The 23584-nt window shown below is 33.1% G+C and overlaps 1 protein-coding gene across 1 annotated transcript in view; it reads left to right on the top strand.

The window, feature by feature from the left end:
* The first annotated feature begins 11126 nt into the window (after nt 1-11126).
* Nucleotides 11127-23584, top strand: part of fest (wurstfest) — a 33551-nt gene continuing 21093 nt past the window's right edge. The window contains exons 1-3 of the mRNA XM_075354246.1: nt 11127-11348; nt 17835-18044; nt 20908-21039. Coding sequence (XP_075210361.1) covers nt 11235-11348; nt 17835-18044; nt 20908-21039 — 456 coding nt within the window. The 5' untranslated portion in view covers nt 11127-11234. The remainder of the gene's footprint in view (nt 11349-17834; nt 18045-20907; nt 21040-23584) is intronic.

Here is a 23584-nt window from a genome sequence, read left to right as displayed (position 1 = left end):
AAGGCCAATGGTGGATTGTGCCAAATGAGGTGGTGTATCGAGAAATAGAGCCTTACTGATACTATTCGGAAAAAAATAATTTCTTTCTTTGGGAAGTAGGATGGATCAAAGAAATTAGAGAAGATATGAAAGAATTGGGAATTTCCCTGACTGACCTACAGAATAAAACTGGAAAAATTACAAAGCTAAAAGACAAAAACATTAGATTTAAACAAAAGACAGACAAACGACAAAATACAACGAAGAGGGTGTTTACAGATGAAGAAAAGAAAGCAAGATCTAAACGGATGAATAAATACTGGGCAGTTTGGAAGACTAAAATAACACGCTTTTCTCAGAAAAGCTCTAACTAAAATCGACGTAAGTGGTCCCATGTTGGCCGTAAAAGCATAATAATAATGATAATAATATATATATATATTATCTATTTTTTTTTATTTATACAATACCTAGAACCTTTTTACCTTAAACAATACCTTTTTTTTTGGCTAAATGATCCTAGAAATAAAAATTTTCATTATGCTTGCAAAAGTATTGAATTAACTTTTGAAATATTCAATTTTTAAAATTTTCATTAAAATTGTTTCTTCCCAAATTTTTTGCAATTTATTTAATATTATTCATATCACCAAAAATTTTTAAGAGAAAAATTGAAAGCTGTGAAATATCCTTTTTCTTTTGTTTATGTATTTTTTTTAAAGATAAATCAGTATGAAATCTTTTTTTACCAAAAGATTTCTCAGTTTTTTGGCCGAACATTTAATTTAAAGTTTATTAAAACTTTGTAACCGCAAGACAGAATAGGAGAAGGATGTAGTCAAGATTAAATCTCAAATCTACTTTTTGTAATATTATTTATAGAACAAACTGAAAAAAAACTGTATTTTAAAATCACAGTTAAGATCGAGAAGCTGTCCGTTAGTTCATATTATTTTGGAGGATAGCTAATGACGATGCGGGTAAGTACTTTTTTATGTTGTTATTGCTACGTTTATAATGGTGAGTGACATAGTGAAGGCACAGTTAGAATATCTGATATAACATTGGTATTTGACAACGAACGCATCAGAAAACTATGATGATATCGGCAGTTGTATTTTGTAAATAAAATATTTTCTTTTTTAATAATATACGTAAACTCAAACAAAAATAAAAACGTCTTATCACATAATAAGTTAAGTAGTGGATTTGTGAAAACATTACTGCATAAAATAATATGGTGGCCAAATCTGCGATCCAGAACGTGATCGCATTTCAGCCAACATCCGATCGTCTGGCAATTCTACGTTCAGCTCCAACATTCATTTTTCGTTCAGTGTGTTGGATTCCATTCCACACCCTGATGTGATCCTCCTTACCGGCGATTTCAATGCCCGTATTGGTGCTGATCGAACTGGTTGGGAACGAACAATGGGTCACTTTGGACATGTTGTAAACGACAATGGACTGCGTCTCCTGTCCTTTTCCAAGACCAATAACCTGATTGTTGGAAACAGCCACTTCCAGCTTCCTCAGAAACATCACCTTACATGGCGAAACCCGGCTGGCGAAGGCTGCTGTATTAGACTACATCCTGAATAACTGCCGATTCCGATCATCACTTTAAGGACGTCCGTGCGATGCGTGAACCTGACTTGGGGGTCAGACCACTACCTTGTGCGTGCAATGATGAAACTCCGACTACGAAGAGCCAACTGCGAATTACGACTATCAGTTTGGCTAGACTGGAAATGTCTGTGGGACCCAGTCCTCAAGGAAGAATTCCAACTAGCGCTATCCAACCGTGTTGCAGCATTGGCCCAAACTTCAGATGTTGACATTGAAGAAAGGCAAATTTCAGATGCTCTCCTGCACTGTTCAAAGGCTATGTGTTCAACCACCAGACATTGAGTGCAACCATGGATATCTGATCAGTGTCTCAAAATGGTAGATCAACGGAAACGAGTTAAGCTGTTAAACTTTGAACAATATTGACAACTCAATAAGGAGATCCGCTGTCGCCTGAAACAAGAGCGGAAACCATACTGGAACCAAGTGACGGGGTAGTTGATAGGCCGGTGGTAATCGTATTGACATCAAGCCACGGTTAGCTAGAAATTGTGGTAATTAACATTGAATGTTAGCTGTCGGCAGAACGACGACTGAATTGTCGAGGGTATGCGTTACCATGCAGCCGTAAGGTGTAGCGTCGTTTTGTCGAGGGCAGTTTTTTTTTTTAGCAAACATCTCTGTCGGCGGGGTGGTGACTGCACTGCTGAGGGCATGGATCCCAAGCAGCCGTGAAGTGTAACGGCAACTCGACGATGGTAGTAGTGAAAGTAAATTTCACGCGGGACTCTGCGATGGAGCTGAGTGGGAGTAGGAGGTCTGTCCACCTCTCCCTGGCAGACCAGACCGGAGTCCATAAATAAAACTAAGTCAGGGGTATGAACTGAAAGTTGAGTTCACTAAGGGAACTAGGTCTAAATCTCGTTGTGGCGAATAACATTTTTGGTGGTATGTTATTATTCTATTGCCTCAATTATTATGCAAAAATTATGAAATTGGCTCTGTAAAATGTAGAACTAGGCGCCGGGTTCGTGCTTCCGCAAACTCGGTTAGCTAGTTTGGAGGGAAACGGTGTAGAACATTCAAGATGTTTCATCAACAAATGTCATTGTTAGAAGTCTCGTTATATGTAGATGATTTCGCTATTTGTGTATAATTACGCTCAATGGTGATTGCTGAGCGTTTAATTAAGAATTAAGATTTGATTATTAGAAAGTAAGGCGAGAAAATCGTGTTTTAATTACCAGTTATTGGAAAGAAGTATGTGTTATTTTTACGAATGAATAAGAAACGCGTAAATTACTGCATGAACATGAAATCTCAGCAATTTTTGTCTTTATTCTAACAACGCTTAATGTGCATTGAACAGGGTTCAAAATTATTTTATTTATTTATTTATGTTACGCGTTGTTGGTAAAAGCGGTTGGATGTATGCTTACATTTTACAAATCTAGAGGTTTACTCCTCTGTCCAACGAACGATTCTTAGAACACTGGATTCCCAGCACCTTTCTTCTACTCGTTACATTCAATAACTAAATAGTATTCTATTTAGCAGAAAGTGATGAGCGTTTTCTACGGTAACGACGGGATCAACTAACAATGAATTAAACATAGTATAAAGGTGTAACTTCAACATCCTCTTTATGATATTGTTTCCAGAAGTTGGCTTAATGATTTAACAAAACCAGAATTGATTTAACCAATGTCCCGACTTAACAACTCCTATAAGTATTCGAACCTAGCGTCCATTTTATAACTTCGTCAACTAGCAACAATAAAACTAATTCTAATAACTTTGTGTTTCAACAGGCATTTTATAATTTGTTTGTCCCGTAAAACCAGATTAGGTGATTTACGCTGATGGGTCTGAAGGAAGGTGTTTCTGATTCTTTTGGTAGTACTTTCCTAATCGGTTACAGAGTTTACATGTAAAAACAGAAATAGAAAAAGAAAATAAATGTACCTTCTCTATTTACTGTTGTATAGTTTTTGGAAAAATAAAATTACATATATATTTATTTATAATTATATTTTGTCAACAAAAAAAAAAAACAATGGATCAATTGGTATAATTTATATCTTTAAATTAAACTGGTATAATTCCTCTGTCTTAAAGGAGAGAGGGGTTTACACTTCTGAAAAATTTAATTTCTACGAATATATTGTTTTTTATCTTATTAACTTATATCTGAAATACAGCAGACGAGTTTTTGAAAAAGATTTATTGAATATCTTTGAAGTTTTATTGTTTCAACTTACCAATATCATTATTTTTCTGTAAATAGGATATTATCAGGCTTAAGGCAATTATCTATTTTTATCAGAAGGCTGGCGGTTACTCATCTTTAAAAACAGAGATACCATGAATTTTTTTTAACGTTTTTGTTTTGACCTAAAAATGTGAAAACTTTTGTTACATACAAATAGAATTCTGACTGAGGTTTCCATTCCGGATAATTTATAACACCTGATATCCGGAGTAACAAACGATAATTCACCATGCAGAACTAACACATACATGCATACACATCCACACAGAACACACATTTAATTTTTAACAAAGATTTAACAAGAACTATTTCCGGACTCATATCAGAGATCTCAGAACATTTTTATGCTAATTTTTATTACAGTGGTTTTCTTTAAGAGGGTTTCTGTTTGAAAATATGATACATACACAGAAACAAAAATATGATACCCACAAAAACGTAATCCGTGTGAAAAAAATATCAGAAGTGTTAAAAATCTGACTCGATAAAACTTATAAAAAAAATTAATTCGATCATCTGAAAGGTTCTGGATTGTAATTCAGTCTTGGAATTTTTCATATGCTGTAAACGTGTCATACCATACTCCTAAGCAAAAACTTCGAGCTTGTGAGGTGAATTAATCTTCTAAGGAAAAATGCTGAGAAATGATTACGTAAAGAGAATGCTATGGAACGTGAGATAAGATTCTCTGGAATGCAAAACTTGTATTACGTATTTTTCTATCCAAAGTTGTCTTATTAATCTTGAAATTTAGTAAATTTCCTGTGTATATTCAAGTGATATCAAGCCAATCAAAACAATGATGCCGATAAAAAACAAAAGATATCTTCAAATCGTGCTTGTAAACAATTCAACTTTTCGTTTGAAAATCTATTTCTTGAGTTATGAGGAAACATTTACAACGGCCTATCAGAGGAACTTCTCTAAAAAACAAAAATGGATGATCGAAATCAACCGATCTGGTGGAGATTTGGTTTGAATTTAAAATCTTACACATTTTTGGTGGTATGTTATTATTCTATTGCCTCAATTATTATGAAAAAATTATGAAATTGGCTCTGTAAAATGTAGAATTAGGCGCCGGGTTCGTGCTTCCGCGAACTCGGTTAGCTAGTTTGGAGAGAAACGGTGTAGGACATTCAAGATGTTTCAGATGCGGCCTACAGCGAAGGCAAAAGGTGAGTTTAAAATCACCGATGCATTTGCATCGGTGGCATTCCAACAAGGCCTGGCTTATTACTATCAGATATAATAAGTTAGAGAGCGAAAGACGACTTTCGTTAAACCCCATCAGGGCTAGGAACGGGGAGGGGTTTGGTGATCGGCGTCACAAGGAGGGTGTCTTCCCCTACGGGGTTGGGATGTAAGTGGAAGCTGGAGGAGGACCGGACAGGAAACAGCACGACAATGAAGTTAGTTCAAGTCAACTTAAGCCATTCGATTCTTGCAATTGATATGATGTAGAGGAATGTGTCGGAGATGGGTGCAGATCTCGCGCTTATTTCCGAGCTTTACACCTTCCGAGCGCTGCCGGGGATGGTTATATCCGAAGATGGGAGTCGGCCATTTGGCCGTGTAGTCCCCTTTCCGTCCGGGATGTGTTCCTGGGAGTGGTTATGTGACGGCGAGGGTTGGTGGGGTATATTATTTCTCTTGCTACCTTTCCACCAATATCAGTCTTGAGTGTTATAGAGACATCCTGACCACTCTTTCGAGGGATGTTGTTGCTAATCAGCCGGTGTTGTTGGCAGGTGATTGTAACGCCTTGTCGACGTCCTGGGGGTCTGCCAGGACAGACAATAGACGCAGACTCCTGATGGAAATCAGTGCTCAACTTGATATGGTGTCCTTAAATGTTGAATGTGAATTCACTTACAGAAGGGGAGCATCTGGCTCAGTTATTGATGTAACCTTTGCAACTTCATTGTTGGTGGCTAGAATGGGGGACTGGCGGGTCTGGAGCGGGTATACCGCTAGCGGCCACTCGGTGATAACCATGACGATAACCGAAACGGGATACGGCGGAGGTGATACGTTTGCTTTGGTAGGCTGTAGTGTTAAAGGTAGGGGCTTGACTGCCTTTGTCAAGAGCCTGAATTTTTGGATAGTACACGAGGCACGTAACCCTGAAAACAAAACCGATTATTTAGCTGACTCAGTGGTAAGTGTGTGTGAGAGGCAGCTCCTTAGAAAATATATCAGGAGAGGCCACCCGCCAGTTTACTGGTGGACGGTCGAAATTGCGCATAAACGTAGGGAGTGCTTATCGGCTAGGTGGGCGTCTGTGAAACGCACTACAGCTCAGCTAGGGTTTATACATGGCTGTATACAAGGAAAAGAAGAAGGACTGTTCAGGATGATTAAAACTAAGAAGAGAGAATATTGGAATTCCTTACTTCAAAAGATAGAGTAGGATCCCTGGAGGAAACCATACAGTTTGTTAGTTAAGAAGGTGCTGAAAGCGAGGTTCCCAGTTACCCGCGATTCCTCAGATGTGCCAAGAATAATCGAGAAGCTTTTTCCCGTTGGGGATGTTGCACTGGAGCGTGAGGAAATGGATACAGGGACAATACCGTTGTTCGCAGTGGAGGAACTTAAGGCAGCCGCACAGCAAGTTCCCTTGGAGAAGGCACCTGGTCCTGACCGCCTACCAAATGCGGTTGTCAAAGCGGCGATTGTAGCTGAGCCTGAGATATTTTTAGGGGTATGTAATGCATGTTTGAGGGAGGGCGTTTTTCCTACGACGTGGAAGCGGCAGCGGCTCGTCTGATACCAAAGCCGGGGGGAGATTTTTGGCGCTCCCGTCGTCCTACCGTCCGTTATCAATTGATACGTTGGCGAAAATATTGGAAAGAATAATACAACGGCTCGCCTGCGCCGTGAAGGAAGCTGGGGGGCTTCACGGCAATCAATACGGCTTCAGAACCGGCAGGTCTGCTTTAGATGCTGTGACGAAAGTACGGAGCTTAGCTGAGAGCACCATTGAGTCACCAATACTGCAAAGGAAGGATGTGTGTCCTGACCGCACTTGATGTGCGTAATGCGTTTAATAGTGTAACTCATGCTGCGATCAGGGGTGCGCTGCAGGGATTTCGCGTACCGCAATATTTAGTGCGAATTATTTTTTCGTATCTTGTAGGTAGAAGATTCTTATGTGAGGTGGACAGTGGTGTGATTGAACGGATGGTCGACAGGGGTGTTCCTCAGGGGTCGGTCCTCGGATCAAACCTCTGGAATATTACTTATGATGGCGTTTTTAGCGATCCACTACCCCCTAAAGCAACGATAATTGGATTTGCAGACGACGTAGCACTTGTCATAGAAGCCGATACCCGGATGGAGACCACCAGCAAAATCAGGGACCCTACACTGCAGTTGGAGCTTGGATGGCTGAGGCGGGACTCAGTTTGGCGCCGGAAAAATCGAGTTTTTTGTTATATCCTTTGCCAAGCGTATTGTCAGTCGAGGTGAATGGGAGAAGAATAGAGTCAAAGAATTCAATAAAATATCTAGGCGTATGGATTGAGTCCCGCTGAGATTTGACGGCACGCCATTGAAGCTGCTGAAAAGACGGAGAGAGTCATGCGTCACATAGCAGGAATTCTACCTAACTGTGGGGGTCCGGGGCAACTGCGGAGGATGTTACTTACAGGAGTAAGTATAGCACGCTGTTATACAGTGCAGAAATCTGGGCAGACGTGGTGCGGTACAGAAAGTACAGAGGGAGGATTGAAGCCTTACATCGGAGGTGTTGCCTCCGGATTGCAACAACCTACAGTACCGTTTCTCTGAAGGCTGCGGAGGGGTGCTTTCCGTAGGTGTTTTCCGTAGACTTAGCGATTGCACACAGGAGAAGGCTACGAGAACTTGGTACCTTGAATCACTGAGAAGAGAGAGGCGATCACGGAGGAGTTAATGAGGGCATGACAAGAAAGTGGGACGAATGTGAGAAGAGCAGGTGGACCTATAGAGTAATAAAGAATGTTGGAAGATGGTCCAGAAAAACCCATGGCTCGCTGGATTTTAATTTAACTCGGTTGCTGGCGGGCCATGGGTTTTTAGAAAATATCTATTCCGTTTTGGGTTGGATTACTCGGATGGATGCCACGACTGTGAGGTTGAGGAGTCGGCGTTCCATGTGTTCTTTTGTTATCCTCGTTTTAACACAGAAAGAGAGGAGATGATGGATGCCATTGGAAGAGACGTAATGTTTGAACCAAAGGAACTAGTGTGGATTATTCTGTATGGTGAAGAATACTGGTCTGCCGTTTCCGGATTTGCAAGAGCGGTAATGACGAAATTACGTACTATCGAGGAAAATCGTAGGCAAAGAAGAGGTCGTCGGAGGATGTGGATACGGACAGGCGCACGGCTGAGAGCTTAGGAGGTTCCCCGTACGTGTGGGGATCGCCTGGGTGCGATGACGCCGTGAGCATTCCGCTCCCGCGTCCGATGGTGACCTGTGAGGTAAGTATACTGTATGTTCAATTGCCTGTGAGGTGTTTATTTATGTGATTGGATGTGACTGATTGATGTGATGTGATGTGTGGAGTGTGCGGCGTGAGGTATGTATTTTGGAGTAATGATTGTACGTCGTGAAGTGTGTGGTGTGATTTTAGTCTGATGTGAGGTACCTTGTGGGTGGGTGAGGTCAGTTTCTGTTGACTGTGGTCTGAATGTGTGTGAGGGCGAATTTTCCTCTTCCTGAAGTAATGCACACCAACTGTTGTACCAGGAAGGGTGGGTAGCCAGGAGTGGAGGTTTAGTCGTAGTGCGCAGGAACACATACGCATTTAACAACATCTTGCGGAACCTGTTAGCGAGCCCGACACTGTCTAGGCGCCCGTAAATGGGGTTCCTCACCTCTTTAAAAAAAAGAGGGGGTGATAACCCTTCGTCATAGTCTCTAAATGTTTGATTTCTGACTTTCTTTAACTACCTCTTAAGTTGCAGACAGACCTGTTAAGAGCAGTTCCGTCCTCAGGATTCCTGTAGTACTGCCACATCCTCCAAATTCTTTCTTTACGTCACTGCCAGTTTTTGTAAAAAAATTAATAAAATCTTTCCCCAAGAGGTAGTAACTGTCTATCAAGTTTCAAGAAAATCGGTCAACGTGATGCAGAGTCATATGATCAAACACAGGTTAACATACGTACATACGCACAAACATCCATCTGACATAGATTTTTTGAATTTGGAAGTATTGGAATAAAAAACTTTTCTCGGAGATTGTTTAAATCTATTTTTTGTTAATTTTTTAAAATGTTTCTTGAAGACACAAAATCGATAAAAAAAAGACCAATTTTCTATTGAACTATATACTTTCTAGTTATAGCTATAGCTCCTATAGCATAGTATATCGCTGTAACCGGGAAACTAAAAACAAATTGTTCTAAATGATAATGGAATCTATCTGCCCACGTAAAGTAAAAAGTACAGTGATAAAATATCATAATAAGTTTTTCTAGTATGTAAGATTGACTCCTTAATTCCTGGAATTTACTGTTTAACGTACAAAAATTTGGCGTTTGGTTATCTTCCCTTTAAAATTTACCGCCTTCACACATCCGTTCGTACTTAATCAGTTTGAATTGAGCTGAACTCAAAATAACAGCTAAGTTAAAATTGTAATAATCACAGTTGTGAGGTCAATAATATCGGTATTTTTTAAGTGAATTAAAAGTATGAAACTTTTTGTAAGTAGTAAATTATAATAATATCAATCACACTCTAACCTTTAAAAATGATAAAGGGTTTTGTATTCGTAACTTCCGCCTCGGCGGAACAATTACTCAATTTTTTTTTCAAATAATGGAGAGAATAACATGGAAAAAATTAAGTTTAAAAGTAGCTTAATTGAAATATGATCAACACTTAATTCCGTGGCAATAAAACTGAAATCTTTTTTCATACTTGTTATTTATAAGTTAAACGTGTTAGGAAAAAAGGCATATTTTTTATGTCTTCAGCTATTGTTGATCGGAAAAATTTTTCCACGTCTTTCTTGCAAAATATCTTGCTAAATACCTAGTGTTTCAGGTGATTATAACCTAAATTTACTATATCAGCTTTTCGTATATCTTATGGTTCTTTAATTAGGCAAATGCCATCATTGTATTGAACACCTTTATTAAATTAGTCTGGTCTAAGATGATCAATATTTCACAATATTTTTAATATTTCTGTTTAGCCGCATATGAAACTTCTACATCAGCGGGTTGATAAAATCAGTTTTAAATATTTAAATAGGTATAAAAACTAGATGATTATTGACTTATGAACAGCTACCATTTAGCAGTTGGTTGGTACGATTGAACTCTTAAGTTTAGGTTTATTAAACAAAATTTTGTATCAAACTTCAATTTTTCATTGCAGAATTTATAGTTTTATTATTTTGTGAATTAACAGATACTGAAAGCAGCTTTCCTCAACGAGATTTTCAACAAATTAATATAATATTGCGATGTATGATTTACTATATTTCAGATTTATCCAGAAATAAAAGGATCTGAAAACAAATCTACTTCAGCTTTTATTTTTGAATGCCGGTTATCAATTTCTATTTATAACAATAAATTGGTGTAATCCTGGTTCACCCGTGGTAAAACTTAATATCGGACACTTAATTACCTAATTACAATTTTATGGATCAAAAAGTGTTACCTTCTTTTTTCCAGTAAACTGTAACATTATTTTTTGTCTACTTCTTTGTAGGCCTACCGTCAATAAAAATATATAGTCCTGTAAACAAAAATACTTATTCTTGAATAGAACTAAAAGAATTTCAGTAAATTATTTTATAATTTATAGAATTAATCGTAACTGTATCCTCAGAAGAGAAAAATAATTAATAATTTCTTAAATTAATAAAATGTTCAAAAACATATGCTTCAAATGTGTAGAGGTACAAAGGTTGCATCTATTCATTTTTTGTCTGACGTTCAGAAATACTTATATAAGTTAAAAGCAATATCTTAAACCAGCATGGATTTATTTTTATAATCTGCAAAAATTATTCTTTTTTTCAATTATGTTGATATAATACACTAATATTGCGGTATTTTGTCGGTATTATCAGGTGTTTTATATTCCTTGAACGATAAAGAAATACCGCATATTATGCATTTTTAAAAATATTTTTTTTTAATGTGAAAATGAAAAACCTTAATTAAAAACGTATAATTTAATTTTAATTTTCTGAAAAAAAATCTTACAAAAGGAATTAGGTTTTTCTTAATTGTTGAAAATATTTGTTAACAATACAATGTGTGTGTAGTGGTTGGACTGCGAAGAAATAGAAGAAGGCCAGTTGCTGGACTGTTTTTATGGTTGCTGTTTTATTTTTTTTATTCTAAAACATCTTTTTGAGAGTAACAGTTGAAATATTTTGTTTTTTATTTTCTGAATTGGTGACATGGCAAATATTTCAACCGAATACCGCAAAGATACTTTGCCTCCTCAAGTAAGACCTAGAAGTGTTTATACGACTCATACGTACAATGTTCAAACAGATGATACCGTTTATCAGGTATGTTATATAAAAATTTCAGTCAAGTAAAATGATTACAAGTACAAAAATTTCATTCTATCTAATGCTAATTATATAATAATATATAACTATAAATTTAAGTTTTTTTCAAAGAAATGTAAATGAACAGTATAATTTTAATTGCTGTTGTTTAATGGTTATGCATCCGGTCAGGCAAGCTTCGTAGAAGTTATGCAATTCATGAATATTTATCAGTACTTTATTCCTCATAATGATCTAACTCGTAGAATTTCTTCCGATAATTTATTTTTGTTTAATTTGTTAATTTATTTTATATTAAACAACGTTTAGAATCTATTTATTCCAGTTTAATTTAGCCAAAATATTTGTGTGATATTCTAAGTTATAGGCCTACCATATTATTTTCAACAAGTTAAGAAAGAGAGCAAGAATACAGCTTATCTAGCAAATATTTATCCTGCTTCTTAAATGTTGATTCAACTTGTTTAAAACAAGTGAAACCTACTTGTTGAATGTAATCACAAATATGCATAAGTGTCCTTATCGTGTTTGCACGATTTAAATGTTAATTAGGACTTTGTATCGTTTTGAAAATTTAAGTTTTATGTTTTTTATGAATTTTTTTGTGTTGTTTACATATATATTATTTTTAAAATGAAGGAAGTAGACAAAGTGAAAGTGAAATATATGCAAGTAGTTTACTTACAAAAACAGTTAACTAATAATAATTTTTTAATTAAATTTAGTATTTTAATTAAAAGTAACAATTTTTAATCATTTCTTTTAGAAGAATATTTGATAAAATCTTATTTTGGCTTATTGAATTTCAGGCGAATATAAACTTGCTCTTATTTGAAATCTTAAATATTAGTAATACTAAGTCAATAATAATAATAAAAAATTCATTATAATTTTTACAAAAGTTAATTGAGGTAATTGACTATAAAAAAAGATTTACCTTAGTTAATTACCGACTGTAGAATAACTTAAGAATTTTACCTTTCTTTAATTTGTTTCAGTAGCACTAATGTTATATGTGCATTCATCATGGGTTAAGGGTCAGATTAAAGTCATATAGTTGAAAATAATGTAATTCTCAGTAATTTTGTAATTGTTTTTGTTCTTAGTAATATTAGGCCTACTGGACCTTCAAGTGAAAATATGTGAATACTTGTTTACAGTATGTTGGACCCAGTTTCTTATAAAATTTCAGATCAGTTTACTAGATATAGGTGAAATTTATTAATATATTTATACACCTCACATTAAGTATTTGCTAGTAGAAGATGCAATTTTAACATCCTTGATTATTTTTCTTTTTATTTATGCTTCTATGTTTTCATGTTTTAATAGGTAGAGTAAATTAATTCTCATCTACCAATGTTTTAATCCATTTATTTTAAAAATAAAACACCTCTGTTATTTCTTTGATTACTCCAGTTTGGACTGTACTTTCAAAACTCCTTAATTATTGTAAAGTGAATGTAGAAAAGGCATGCTTTAGTTATACTGGGCATTCATACTGAATTTATGAATCATCTATATCATAGGAAATTTTTAATTAATATTATTGAAATAATAATAATTTGTTTAAATCTAGTTAGTTTTTTTATGGTTATTTGTACAGTTGTCTTTTACAGATAAAAAAAGATGTTCACTGTTTTTTGAAACTAAATTGCAAAAGACCACTTTCTTGAACTACATAATTTATACCTCACATGATGGAAAGTCTGAGTAGGCCTCCTCCAATTGAAATGAAACAAATAAGTGCAAGACATACAAAAATTAACTACACACACTATATTGGAACAGAGTATTCACAAGGTAGTGGATAAAAAAAAAGTAACTTTAAAGCATATGTACAACATACAATCTCTGAACAACAATGATGAAGGAAAATAATTTTGTGTTCAAATGCTTGGCAGAAGAGAGATTAATGAAAATCTTTGTAACATTTTTCTTATAATAAGGCAGATTTCTATCTGAATGATAAAGTAAATAATCATATTAGAATATGAAGTGTGGACATCCAGATGAGTTTTTTAAGTTAATTTATTTTTTCTAAATAACTTGAGCATTCTATAAATCTATTGGAAAGATTTAACAAGAAGATATGAATGTAGAATTATTTAAGAAAAAATTGTACAACCCTATACCATCCACCACACCTAAATTGTATGCGACTTACCCTTTACCTCAGTCACATAGATATTCCAAATGGCCTAACTAAAGATCTGTGGATTTCTGTGGAAGACTAGATTAGAAATAAAGTAAGTATTTTGGTTGCCTTTTCCTTTGGATCTAAATGAACTGCAGTTGTTAGGATAACAAAAGTGGATGCAATCACAAATATGATGGTAGGACTTTTGAAAACATTGCTTATAAGGTTGATGTCATTGATATTATGTAGGTGGACAATATTGAACATTTGTAAATATCTACACTTATATTAACCAAAATGTTACACAAAGTTTACTTATTAATATTTTCTCTACAGAGAACTAAATAATGAATTGAAGAGAAAAAAAATTATAGATTCTAATGTTCAGCTTAAGATTTTGAAAGAAAAAGATTTTAAGAACTAATGTAAAAATCAGGTCAGCAAGTAAAATAACCTAAAAATAGGCCAAAAACCTGGCCTTTATGTGACTTACAGCAGTAAAATGTGGCAAGAAGATTGTCTTAAAATGACAATGATTCCATTCGCCAAAAGCATGAAAGATATCCATAGTCATCACAAATAAATGTTCACAAAAAAGCTTTTTTAACATTTAGCAAAGATTCTTTTATTAATATTTATTAAAAAGAAGTAAAATATAGATCAAATGCTCATCCAAGATCAAAAAGGGAAGAGGCACAAGGGATGAAAGAGGGCTAACAATTGTTAGTGAGAAATTTATAGAAAGAAGTAAAATAAATGTATTTTATGGATTAGAAATAGTGATTGATCATATGAAATGAAATAAGATGCTGAAAATATAAAACATTCAAGAAGTAGGTTGGAAAGATTTAAGAATTGCAGGAAGCAGAATACATCTATGAAAATGGATTGAGTAGTTTGTTGTAGACGAAATAAGTGTAATCATGGATGTATCATAACCTTAGCCATTTTATGTGTGCTTAAGATGTACTCAACAGTACTCTAGAATATTACTCTAGAAGCTCTAGAAGTACTCTTAAGAAGTAGAAGTAATTAGTGTCAATGAGATCTGTGTATAAGATATTTTGCTGATAAGTGACATAAAGCTAAAGTATTAGCAGAAAATTTCAAAATTAGAAGATAGGAAAGAATACAGTATGAAAATAAAAGTAATGAAAGTAAGAGGCAGTAAGTTAGTGAACAAATGCAAATAAAAGGAAAGTTTAACAAGAAAATTATACAGGCATTTAGGAATCATGTCAACAGAAGATTGTGAAAATTAAAAAATCAGAATAGTAACAGGTAAATTAGCATTTACATTGAAATAAATTATGTGATAAAATGGGAGATTTCAAGAAGCATCTTCTGAGGTGTTCATTTTTCACATTCTGTATGGATGCTACAAAACACCTAAGTGTTTTATATGCCTAAGGAATCGAGAAACTGGGAAAATTGATGTTGAAAACCAAATAAACTAATAAACAAACATAAACTAATATTAAATCAATACTACTAATATTAGCAAAATATTGTAATATGATTAATGGAACTGAATATAGAGTAAAAAATTTAACATAAATACAGTATTTAATAAAATATTTTATTTAAGGGATTACAATAGGATAATATATATAATAATATTAATAATATATAAGGATATATATATATAATGCTATATGCTTCTTTATTATGGGATAGGAATAGTGTAGTGAAAGTATTTATACTACTGAGAAGTTAATAAAATAATTAAAAAATGCCAATTAAACTTACAGTAGATACATAAAGTAGAGAGCTCTGGGAGATAATCTTTTTATAATCTTTAGTTTTATGTTTGCCAGTAATGACAAAAATTTATTGTTAAGTCCCATTATTTATTATTTTAATTTGTTAAATTGTATTTTCTTCTCTAGTTTTATTTCAAATTGCTTGAAAATGATTTTTATTACATATACATTTACCTTTATTACTGAATTCAAATTGTTTATAACAGTATAATTTCAATTGGTGATATCATTGATTATTAAATTTTTCCACTCTTATCGTTGTATGTTTTTTCTCCTTTTTGTTTAGACATTTTTTTATCAGTAGGCTTGTAGGATTATCCAAGGGATATAATCCTATAACCCTTGCACAAGGGTTATCCAATGGATTTTAACTAAATCATTTCCTTTTTGCATTCTCCATTCTGGGACAGTCTCCAACTCTAACTCAAAAGCATTAGAGTATAACAGAAATAAAACTAATATTCCTAACAAAAATTCCCTTAATGAAATTGATTTATAATACATTTCAAGAAACTTTGTTAACAAAATTTCCTGTACATTTTTTTTTGTAATTTTTCTTATTAAAAAGCATGCTTTAGATAATTTTCATTTTGACCTTTTAATTTTTTCTTTATGTGCACTGCAAGTGATAAAATTTCCTAACAACCTTTTTTATTCTCACTGGTTGTATAAATATTTCATCTTCTTAGAAAGCATGTTTTCCAGTTGTGGTAAACTAGAACAATGCTCTTGTCAACAAAATTTTTTTCAGTTTTAATATAAAATAACATTTTTAATGTTATAATGAAAAGGGCATAAAGGTAACATGAAAAAGTCATACACATAAATACAAATTTTAATAAATTTGATTCTAATTTCTGTCATATTTTGTATTAAATGAGAGGCACATCAGATTTGTATTGTAAAAGAAACTGAGAACCAAGGAAAATCCATATTATCAGTTTTGACACCACTGAATTTTTTACTTTCCCCAGGAATTTTATCTTTTTTAAAAAAATACATTTCTAACAATGCAGTATTTCAATTGTTAATGAAGAATACAAAAGAAATCAAAATTTGACACCATTAAAGTTTTCCTTATGTCTAAAGAAAGAACATGTTTTAAAAAGCTATGACTAGTTCTTACTATCTTAATCAAGGATCCACGCATTTAAAAATCTAAAGATAATATTCTGCTGGATCCTGAGAATATATTGTTTTAAATATTTTTGATAAAGGTGGAAGAAAACTTTTAGGTCAATAATTTTCTACTTCATTTTATCATACACTACAATTTTGGCTGTCATTAATCATTAAGAGAATGCCAATTTAAGTCAGGCATTAGTAATATAATGCATTAATACATATAAGCAAAATTATTGCATTTTTCTCTTCTTTTGTAACTGATATTTTAGATTTACTTAATTTTTGCAAAACATTTTGAACGTTTGTTGCACATTATTCACTTATATTCCACCACAACCTTTTGGCAGTTTGAAAATATCTAAAGACAAGAGTTATTAATTTCAAATAATAATACAAATTAATATCAAATAATAATACATTTCACTTATAAACCTAAAAATGTTTTCCGTATTAATAATACCTCTTTATTACTTTTTACATTGCTGAGGTAGGATTTCAATTTTTTGCTAAAAAGCAAAACATTGAAAACTGGGTTTTCTTACTTGTTCCTTATCGAACATACTTTTCCCTAACTTGTTCTATAAAATTTAAAAACAATTTGAATGTCCACTCATTTGTTGATGATTTTTAAGCTTAGAATAATGAATTTCTAAAATCTAAAGAATAAAATCAACAACAAAAAATCGGGGAAATTGCTGGTTAGAGAACAGGATTACTTTTGGGACCAGCATTTTTGAAAGTAATCTCTACTTTCAATCTCTCATGAGAACTGTCATTGAACAACGTGAATGAAATATGGTGGTAACACTTCTTCAGTGGTAGTTTCTCTGGTATTATTGTTAATTAATACATTATTAGAAAATTCTTTTATTTATTTTTATATATGACATGTGGCAAACTAATTTAAATTTAACACATATTTTTTATTAAATCTTTTCTTATGCAAAATTATACTATGACTACAATATCTTGGTACACATCTACTAACAAAGTTATCGATCAAATTTACTGACTGAACAAAACTGAGTGATCAGTATGACAGCCTGGTTTTGTTGTGAACAAAAGGAAAAATATATATATATATATATATTGTTAGATCTATTTTATATTTTATTCATTCATTAACAAGCCCGAATTTTAGTGATTGCAATAAAAATTAATTACTAACAGTTTATAAACTAGGTTTGTAAGATTTATAACCTAGCTTTTTGGTTATAAAAACGATTGTGTTAAATGATGAATATAAAAATGAATTTAATGGAATATTTCTCACTTGTAGAATTACTAGTAAAATATTTATTAAGATATTAATCATGCCTCATGAGTTATAACTAGAAAATGATTAGTTAGTATTTATTGTAAAACAAGTTTGTTTTACTAATTTTTAGAAAAGTTTAATTTTAACATTTATTAAGTTAATAAAAATAAAATTTCAATAAAGTTTTTAAATTGCAGACACAAAGATTCAATGGAGAGTACTCAAAGTATTTGGACAATCCCCCATCCGAGCAATGGACAGCTGGGCTACTGCCAGCACCTACAACTACCCCATACACTCCCTCCAATGCATCAACAACTACTTCTGCCCTTTGGCGACCTCCTCCTCCTCCTCCACGCCTTCACAAGTTTGGTTTTATACCACCAAATGAATCTCTTTTATACACGGTAATTAAAATGTACAATACAATTTTTAAAGGAAAATGATCTGCTACAAGGAAAATGTGAATACCTTGCTTAAAATGTAATTGTATTATGCACAGAATGCATTTTCTCTTGAAGCAGTTCATATTTTTTTCTTTTACTATTAATATTCTGGTGGAAAGTTTTATGTAGCATGATAAGGTCTTTAAGCAATTTATACAAAATAGGGTTTATATATGGGAATATTTGGAACTAATTTTCATAATGACTATTTCTTATTGATCTGCTTATGTATACCAATAAAAAAAACTGTTTAACTGTTAATTATAGTACATCTAAGAATATTATAATATAAAGATGTATTGATAGGAGAAATTTTCTAGAATTCAAATGTCTAATGCCAGAGGGTTTGCAATGTTAGCAGTTAGGGGAATCCCCTTAGGAATAGGTAGTATGGTGGCCTCTCAAGACTATGCTTTCAGACAAATAACTAAAGTGGGAATGTACTGACTGCAGTACCAGATGGAAGTCACATGTGTATGAAAACCCATTCTGGCAGATATCTCTAAAATGGTTTTGTTAGTGATAACTTTGACTTATTTTTGAGTCTATAACAACATTAATCTTTCAATGCTATTTTTTGTATCCAATTATTATATTATATTCATGTGAATGTGAATAACAAGCCATAAAATTTTATAAGCTCTAAGTTTTAACTTTTTCAAACAGAATTTTTGAATTGTTTCTTCACGATTTTCAATTTTAAGAACACACAGAATCATGGTATGTCATAAAAATCTTTTTCATAAGGTCAACATTAAAATTTTCTGTTGACTTTGAGAGCTTAACAAAGAAATGTATAAAATATTAAATATTTCTTGATGTTTGATCAACTTCATTAGTTAAGAAATAAAAAGATTTATTAAAAATGTAATTATTAAAATTTATCAAATTATGAAATAATTTATTTTTAGATATGTATCTTGATGTGTAATCTTTCCCATCAGAAATTGTATAAGCAGAAACTCAAATTGTAGAAGCAGTTGAGTACAATAATTTCTACCAGTTTTGTAAATGAAAAACCAATGGTAGAGCTGTAAAATATAGCTTCTTCAGGCTTAAAGAACATCTGACAAATTAACATACTAAAATATGTATTCACATTTACATGTTGATATTAATATAAATCACAAACTTTAACCACAAATTTAAATTGGGCTTACTTTTCCTATCCAATCAACATTAAGAGGGAAGATGCTGCTAAAGAAAATGCTTCTTTTTTTAAAATTAATACATCTAATTTTTAGAAATCTATAAATTGTTGTGTTACTTCTAGATGAGATAGAAATCAAAATCTTAATCATTAACATTTTTATGAAATGTTTTATCCTCTTCTTTTATTAAACAGCTGTTGAAAATCTTATTTATTTAGTACATTTAAATTCAGTACATTTTAAATAATAAATTTATTAAAATTTTAAATTATTCTATAGTAGATCTCATGCCTATTTTACTGTGATAATGAACTCAAGTTACCTAAAAAAAATTTGAGTTTCAATACTAAGATGCATTCCTGCTATATGCTGATGTCTGTCATAGTTCAGAACTCTTTGTTTATAAGACCAATTCACTGATACTGATCATTAAACACGTTAGTATCATCAAACAATTATTCTTCAGGTGTGTGGTATATCTAAACTTACCTAAAAAGGTAGGAAAAGAGAAATTCAACTGGTAGTGACAAATATAAACTTTAGTTTGATATTTTTAAGCTACTTTTTGTTTATTATACTATCAAATATGATTTTCAGTCTGACACGCATGCTTGCAGCTTTGAAAAAATTGATGTCTTGTATCTATTTCTCTTGATTCAAAATGATATCTTGACTAATTCACTTGAATAGGGGGAAAAAAAATTAAAAAACATGACTAAAAGGCAGACTACTACCGGCATTAGCAGAGTATTTCAGAAGATTACTGTTATTACAAACTTTGAAAATTAACTTTTAAGGTAACTCCAAAGAGTTATGAAAAATTTATTTTCAGAATTTAATTTAGACTAACTAAAGTTAGTCTTCAAGTTCTAGACTAAATTGTATGCACAAAAACATCAAGTTTAAATCATTTCATCAAAAACCTAAATTCAACATATTACAGATTAAAACAGCTAAGTGGATTCTGGCTGTCTCCAAGGATCATTTTTAAATTTGACTTGCTAGTGAAAACTGTGTTTAATTAAACACATCTTTAATTAAAGATATCTATGTATGTGTATATAGTGTGTATCCATAGCCATAGCCATATATGACTTTTATTTGTATACAGCCATTAATTATAAAGATACACATAGTTGTAGGTATACATATCTTTGAGTGAACTTTAAGCTTTTGCAAAATTAATCACTTAACTTTATTGACAGATTTCATAATTGTCCATAGTGATTTAATTTCTAAATGTCTTTCTTTGTGGTGGAGAGGTAGCGTCTCTGCCTTTCATCCACAGTTTCTGAAGTTCAATCCCAGTAGGCATGACATTTTTCATACTCTACAAAACTCCATTTTGGTATTCCCAATACAAGCTTTCAAAGCTTCTGTGGTGAAATGAAGCAAAAAAAAAATGTAGGCCAGCCGTTAACTCTGAAATTAGCCACTACTTATAATATGTTAACAGTGCATTCTCCTATATGCATTTAAAAGGATCAAAGATTTCACAGAAAAAAAAAATTGATTTGCAAGTTCTGTTGGGTAGATCAAAGTATGATCATTTTCCTAAAGAATAGAAAAAAAATTTGCTAATGAAATTGCATTAAACTGTGACAGAGGTGACAGATTTGTTTAGAATTAGTTGTTGTAAGTTATTACATTGCTTTTAGAATTATTTTTATCAGAGCTGGAGAGAAATGGAAAGTATGGAGCCTGCAGCAATTGCTACACCACATGGAACAATGTCATTACGCCTACATAATCGCATTCGTGTAGATATGACTTTGGATCGCTCTGTTCGTGTCATTAATTTTAAGGTCAGTTTTTAACTTAAAATTTTCATAATTTTTGTTAATGAGTTAGTGAGTTGTGGCCATTTAAGCAGGATGATCTAATTTGGTAATTAAAAGTTGGATCTTTTTGGCCAGAAACTCTCAAGAGTACCCATTGGTTGACGTAGTTGTATGACTGGATGACTTGCATGTCAAGTCAGAAATCAGCACAATTTTCCTCCAAGCAAAATCATTTCTTATTAACATTAATTTTATAGCATAGCACACAGACTTATGCTACTCACTTTTTTTCAGAACACTGGAACCACTTAAAATATCTCCTATGTTTCAATGGTAGTTAATTTCAAATTTTCAAATAAAATTTATATACTGTTCTAAAGTTTGAGTACTGGTACTCATTTTTATGCCAAAATTTAATGCAGATTTTTATTTTATGTTGTTTTAGCAATTGTTCACTAACAATTTGCTCTGTTGATTGAGGTTTATGCATACATTATTTAAAACCTAGACAAATGTGAGTTAAGATTCCAACCAAACTGTCAACACTGATAATGCTATGTGGCTGTTCCTGGTGTTAAATAGCTACATCTTGTGTATAATGTAGTTTAGAATAAATATTATATTGAGGTTCCTTACTATAATTACTGTATGTAGTTGTATATAAATGCGAATATTATATTTCTTATAGATTTTTATTAACTAAGAGCAGTATATTTTTGTACTAATTCAGACTTGATAATTTTTAACAAAAATAGAAATGGAACTAGGTCCAGAAAATAATTATTTGTACAACTATAAAATGAGTATTAATGATTTTCTTGTAATATATTCCATAATTTATATCACTCTTTCAATGCCTAAAAATAATTTTGGTATTGTCCATATACTTGAGAAAGTTGTATATAGGCTTAAGGTGTAGTCTCTGCTGGGCTGTCTTCCAAAAGTTCAAAAGTGGGTTCAACGCAAGACAAAACCAGAGAGCATTGATAGCATCACCCTAAAATATGCTTCTGGTGAATCTCACTCCATAGATCTTTACTATCTGTCTCATTAGAGGCGGGGTGTCTATCAAAGGGTGATGCCACTACCTGTCCTTGGTGCATCACAGAAATTTCACAATCACTGGGTTGATCTTGTACAGAATCATCACTTTTTAATAAGCCAGGAATGCAGCCCAGAGTTGAAAGCCTTCTTGGTTATTTTGACTCTTCTTAGACGAACTGGAAAGAATATCATCCACCACCAGTTCTGCTCCTTACAGCCTCTGCTCTCCTCGCAATAGTCCTTCTGCTCCTTCACTATAAGTTAATTTGTTTCAATGATTTTGTCATATATGAAGGATATTATCATCAACCCTTAACTATATATTGTAGGGTGACAGGTGATAGGGGTAGTATTTGGCAGGGTCTTCTGCTGCTGGAACTATCTTAGGAATTTGTTATGTCACTCAGTGAAACATTTTTGCATTATATCTGCATCCTAAGAATCTCTGAGTCACAAAATGATTCAGAAAGCTACTGATGTACTACAATAAAGTGCTTGACCAGTAGTTCTACAATCCATCAACCTCAGACATTCTACAATTATGAGTTCTTGCAACTGCAACAGTGTACATGAGTTATAATATTATCCATTATTGCTGGTGTCTTGTCAACCCATTTTTTCAATTCATGGAACCAATCTGCACACTCGATGTTGTGAAGGGCTGACCATACCAAAATCAAAATTCCAGTACTTCTTTGTCTGGTAATGTGTGATCCTGAGCTGTTTGCCGATCTGTTGTTTGCAGCTTTGTGGAATACATGCTGATTAATACTGAATAGATGGTTTTATTGGCATCGTAAATTACTCAGTTTATACTGGCACATCCTATTTGATAAGTGGCAGAGTTGTTCTCTTTAGGAAAGTTTGGCAGAGTTCTCTTTAGGAGTCTGGATTATGGACTGTGCCATGGATCAGATCCTTCAGCTGAAGTTAGCAGACTTCACAAATGTGGTCAGATGGTCCAATATTTTTCCTCAGCTTGATGATACTTCAATCTAGCAGATACTCTCAACCCGGGAGGCTTTGGAATGCTTTGCCTGGCAGTAATACTGACATGCTGGCATCATGAAGTTGTCACTGTTAAACCATGACGTAAACAATGTCATAAAGGTCTTGAATTGTGATCATAGTGCTTTACTTTATTGGACAGCAGCCAACATCTTTGACGATCCTTGTGCCTCTGTTCATCCACAACCTTGGGGCTTCATGACATATTTGAGTTTAATCTGCACTAGGTCAGCAAGTGGGTTGATAACAGTGAACTCTTTCGCTATACTATCATCTGAAGATCGGTTAGAAATCAACCCAAGTTCCTGTGCTACTACAGCCTTGACTGCTGTTGCTGCCATCTCCGCAGGTATCCTGTAAAATATGAAAAGAGATCTGTGTTGGTGTAAGATGTTTTTTATAACCTTATCCCTTGAGTTCAGGGATGCTCTACACTGTACAGGTTCTTCTCTTTTTCCAGTCTGGTCATTTGTAGATAGGAGTAATAAAGGAAGGAATCAATTTCCTTGGTCCTTTT

The sequence above is a fragment of the Lycorma delicatula genome, chromosome 1 (genome assembly GCF_047948215.1).
Source record: "Lycorma delicatula isolate Av1 chromosome 1, ASM4794821v1, whole genome shotgun sequence".
Classification (NCBI taxonomy): Eukaryota; Metazoa; Arthropoda; class Insecta; order Hemiptera; family Fulgoridae; genus Lycorma; species Lycorma delicatula.
Note: the sequence above shows the minus strand (reverse complement) of the source record. Positions and strands in the feature narration are given on the sequence as shown.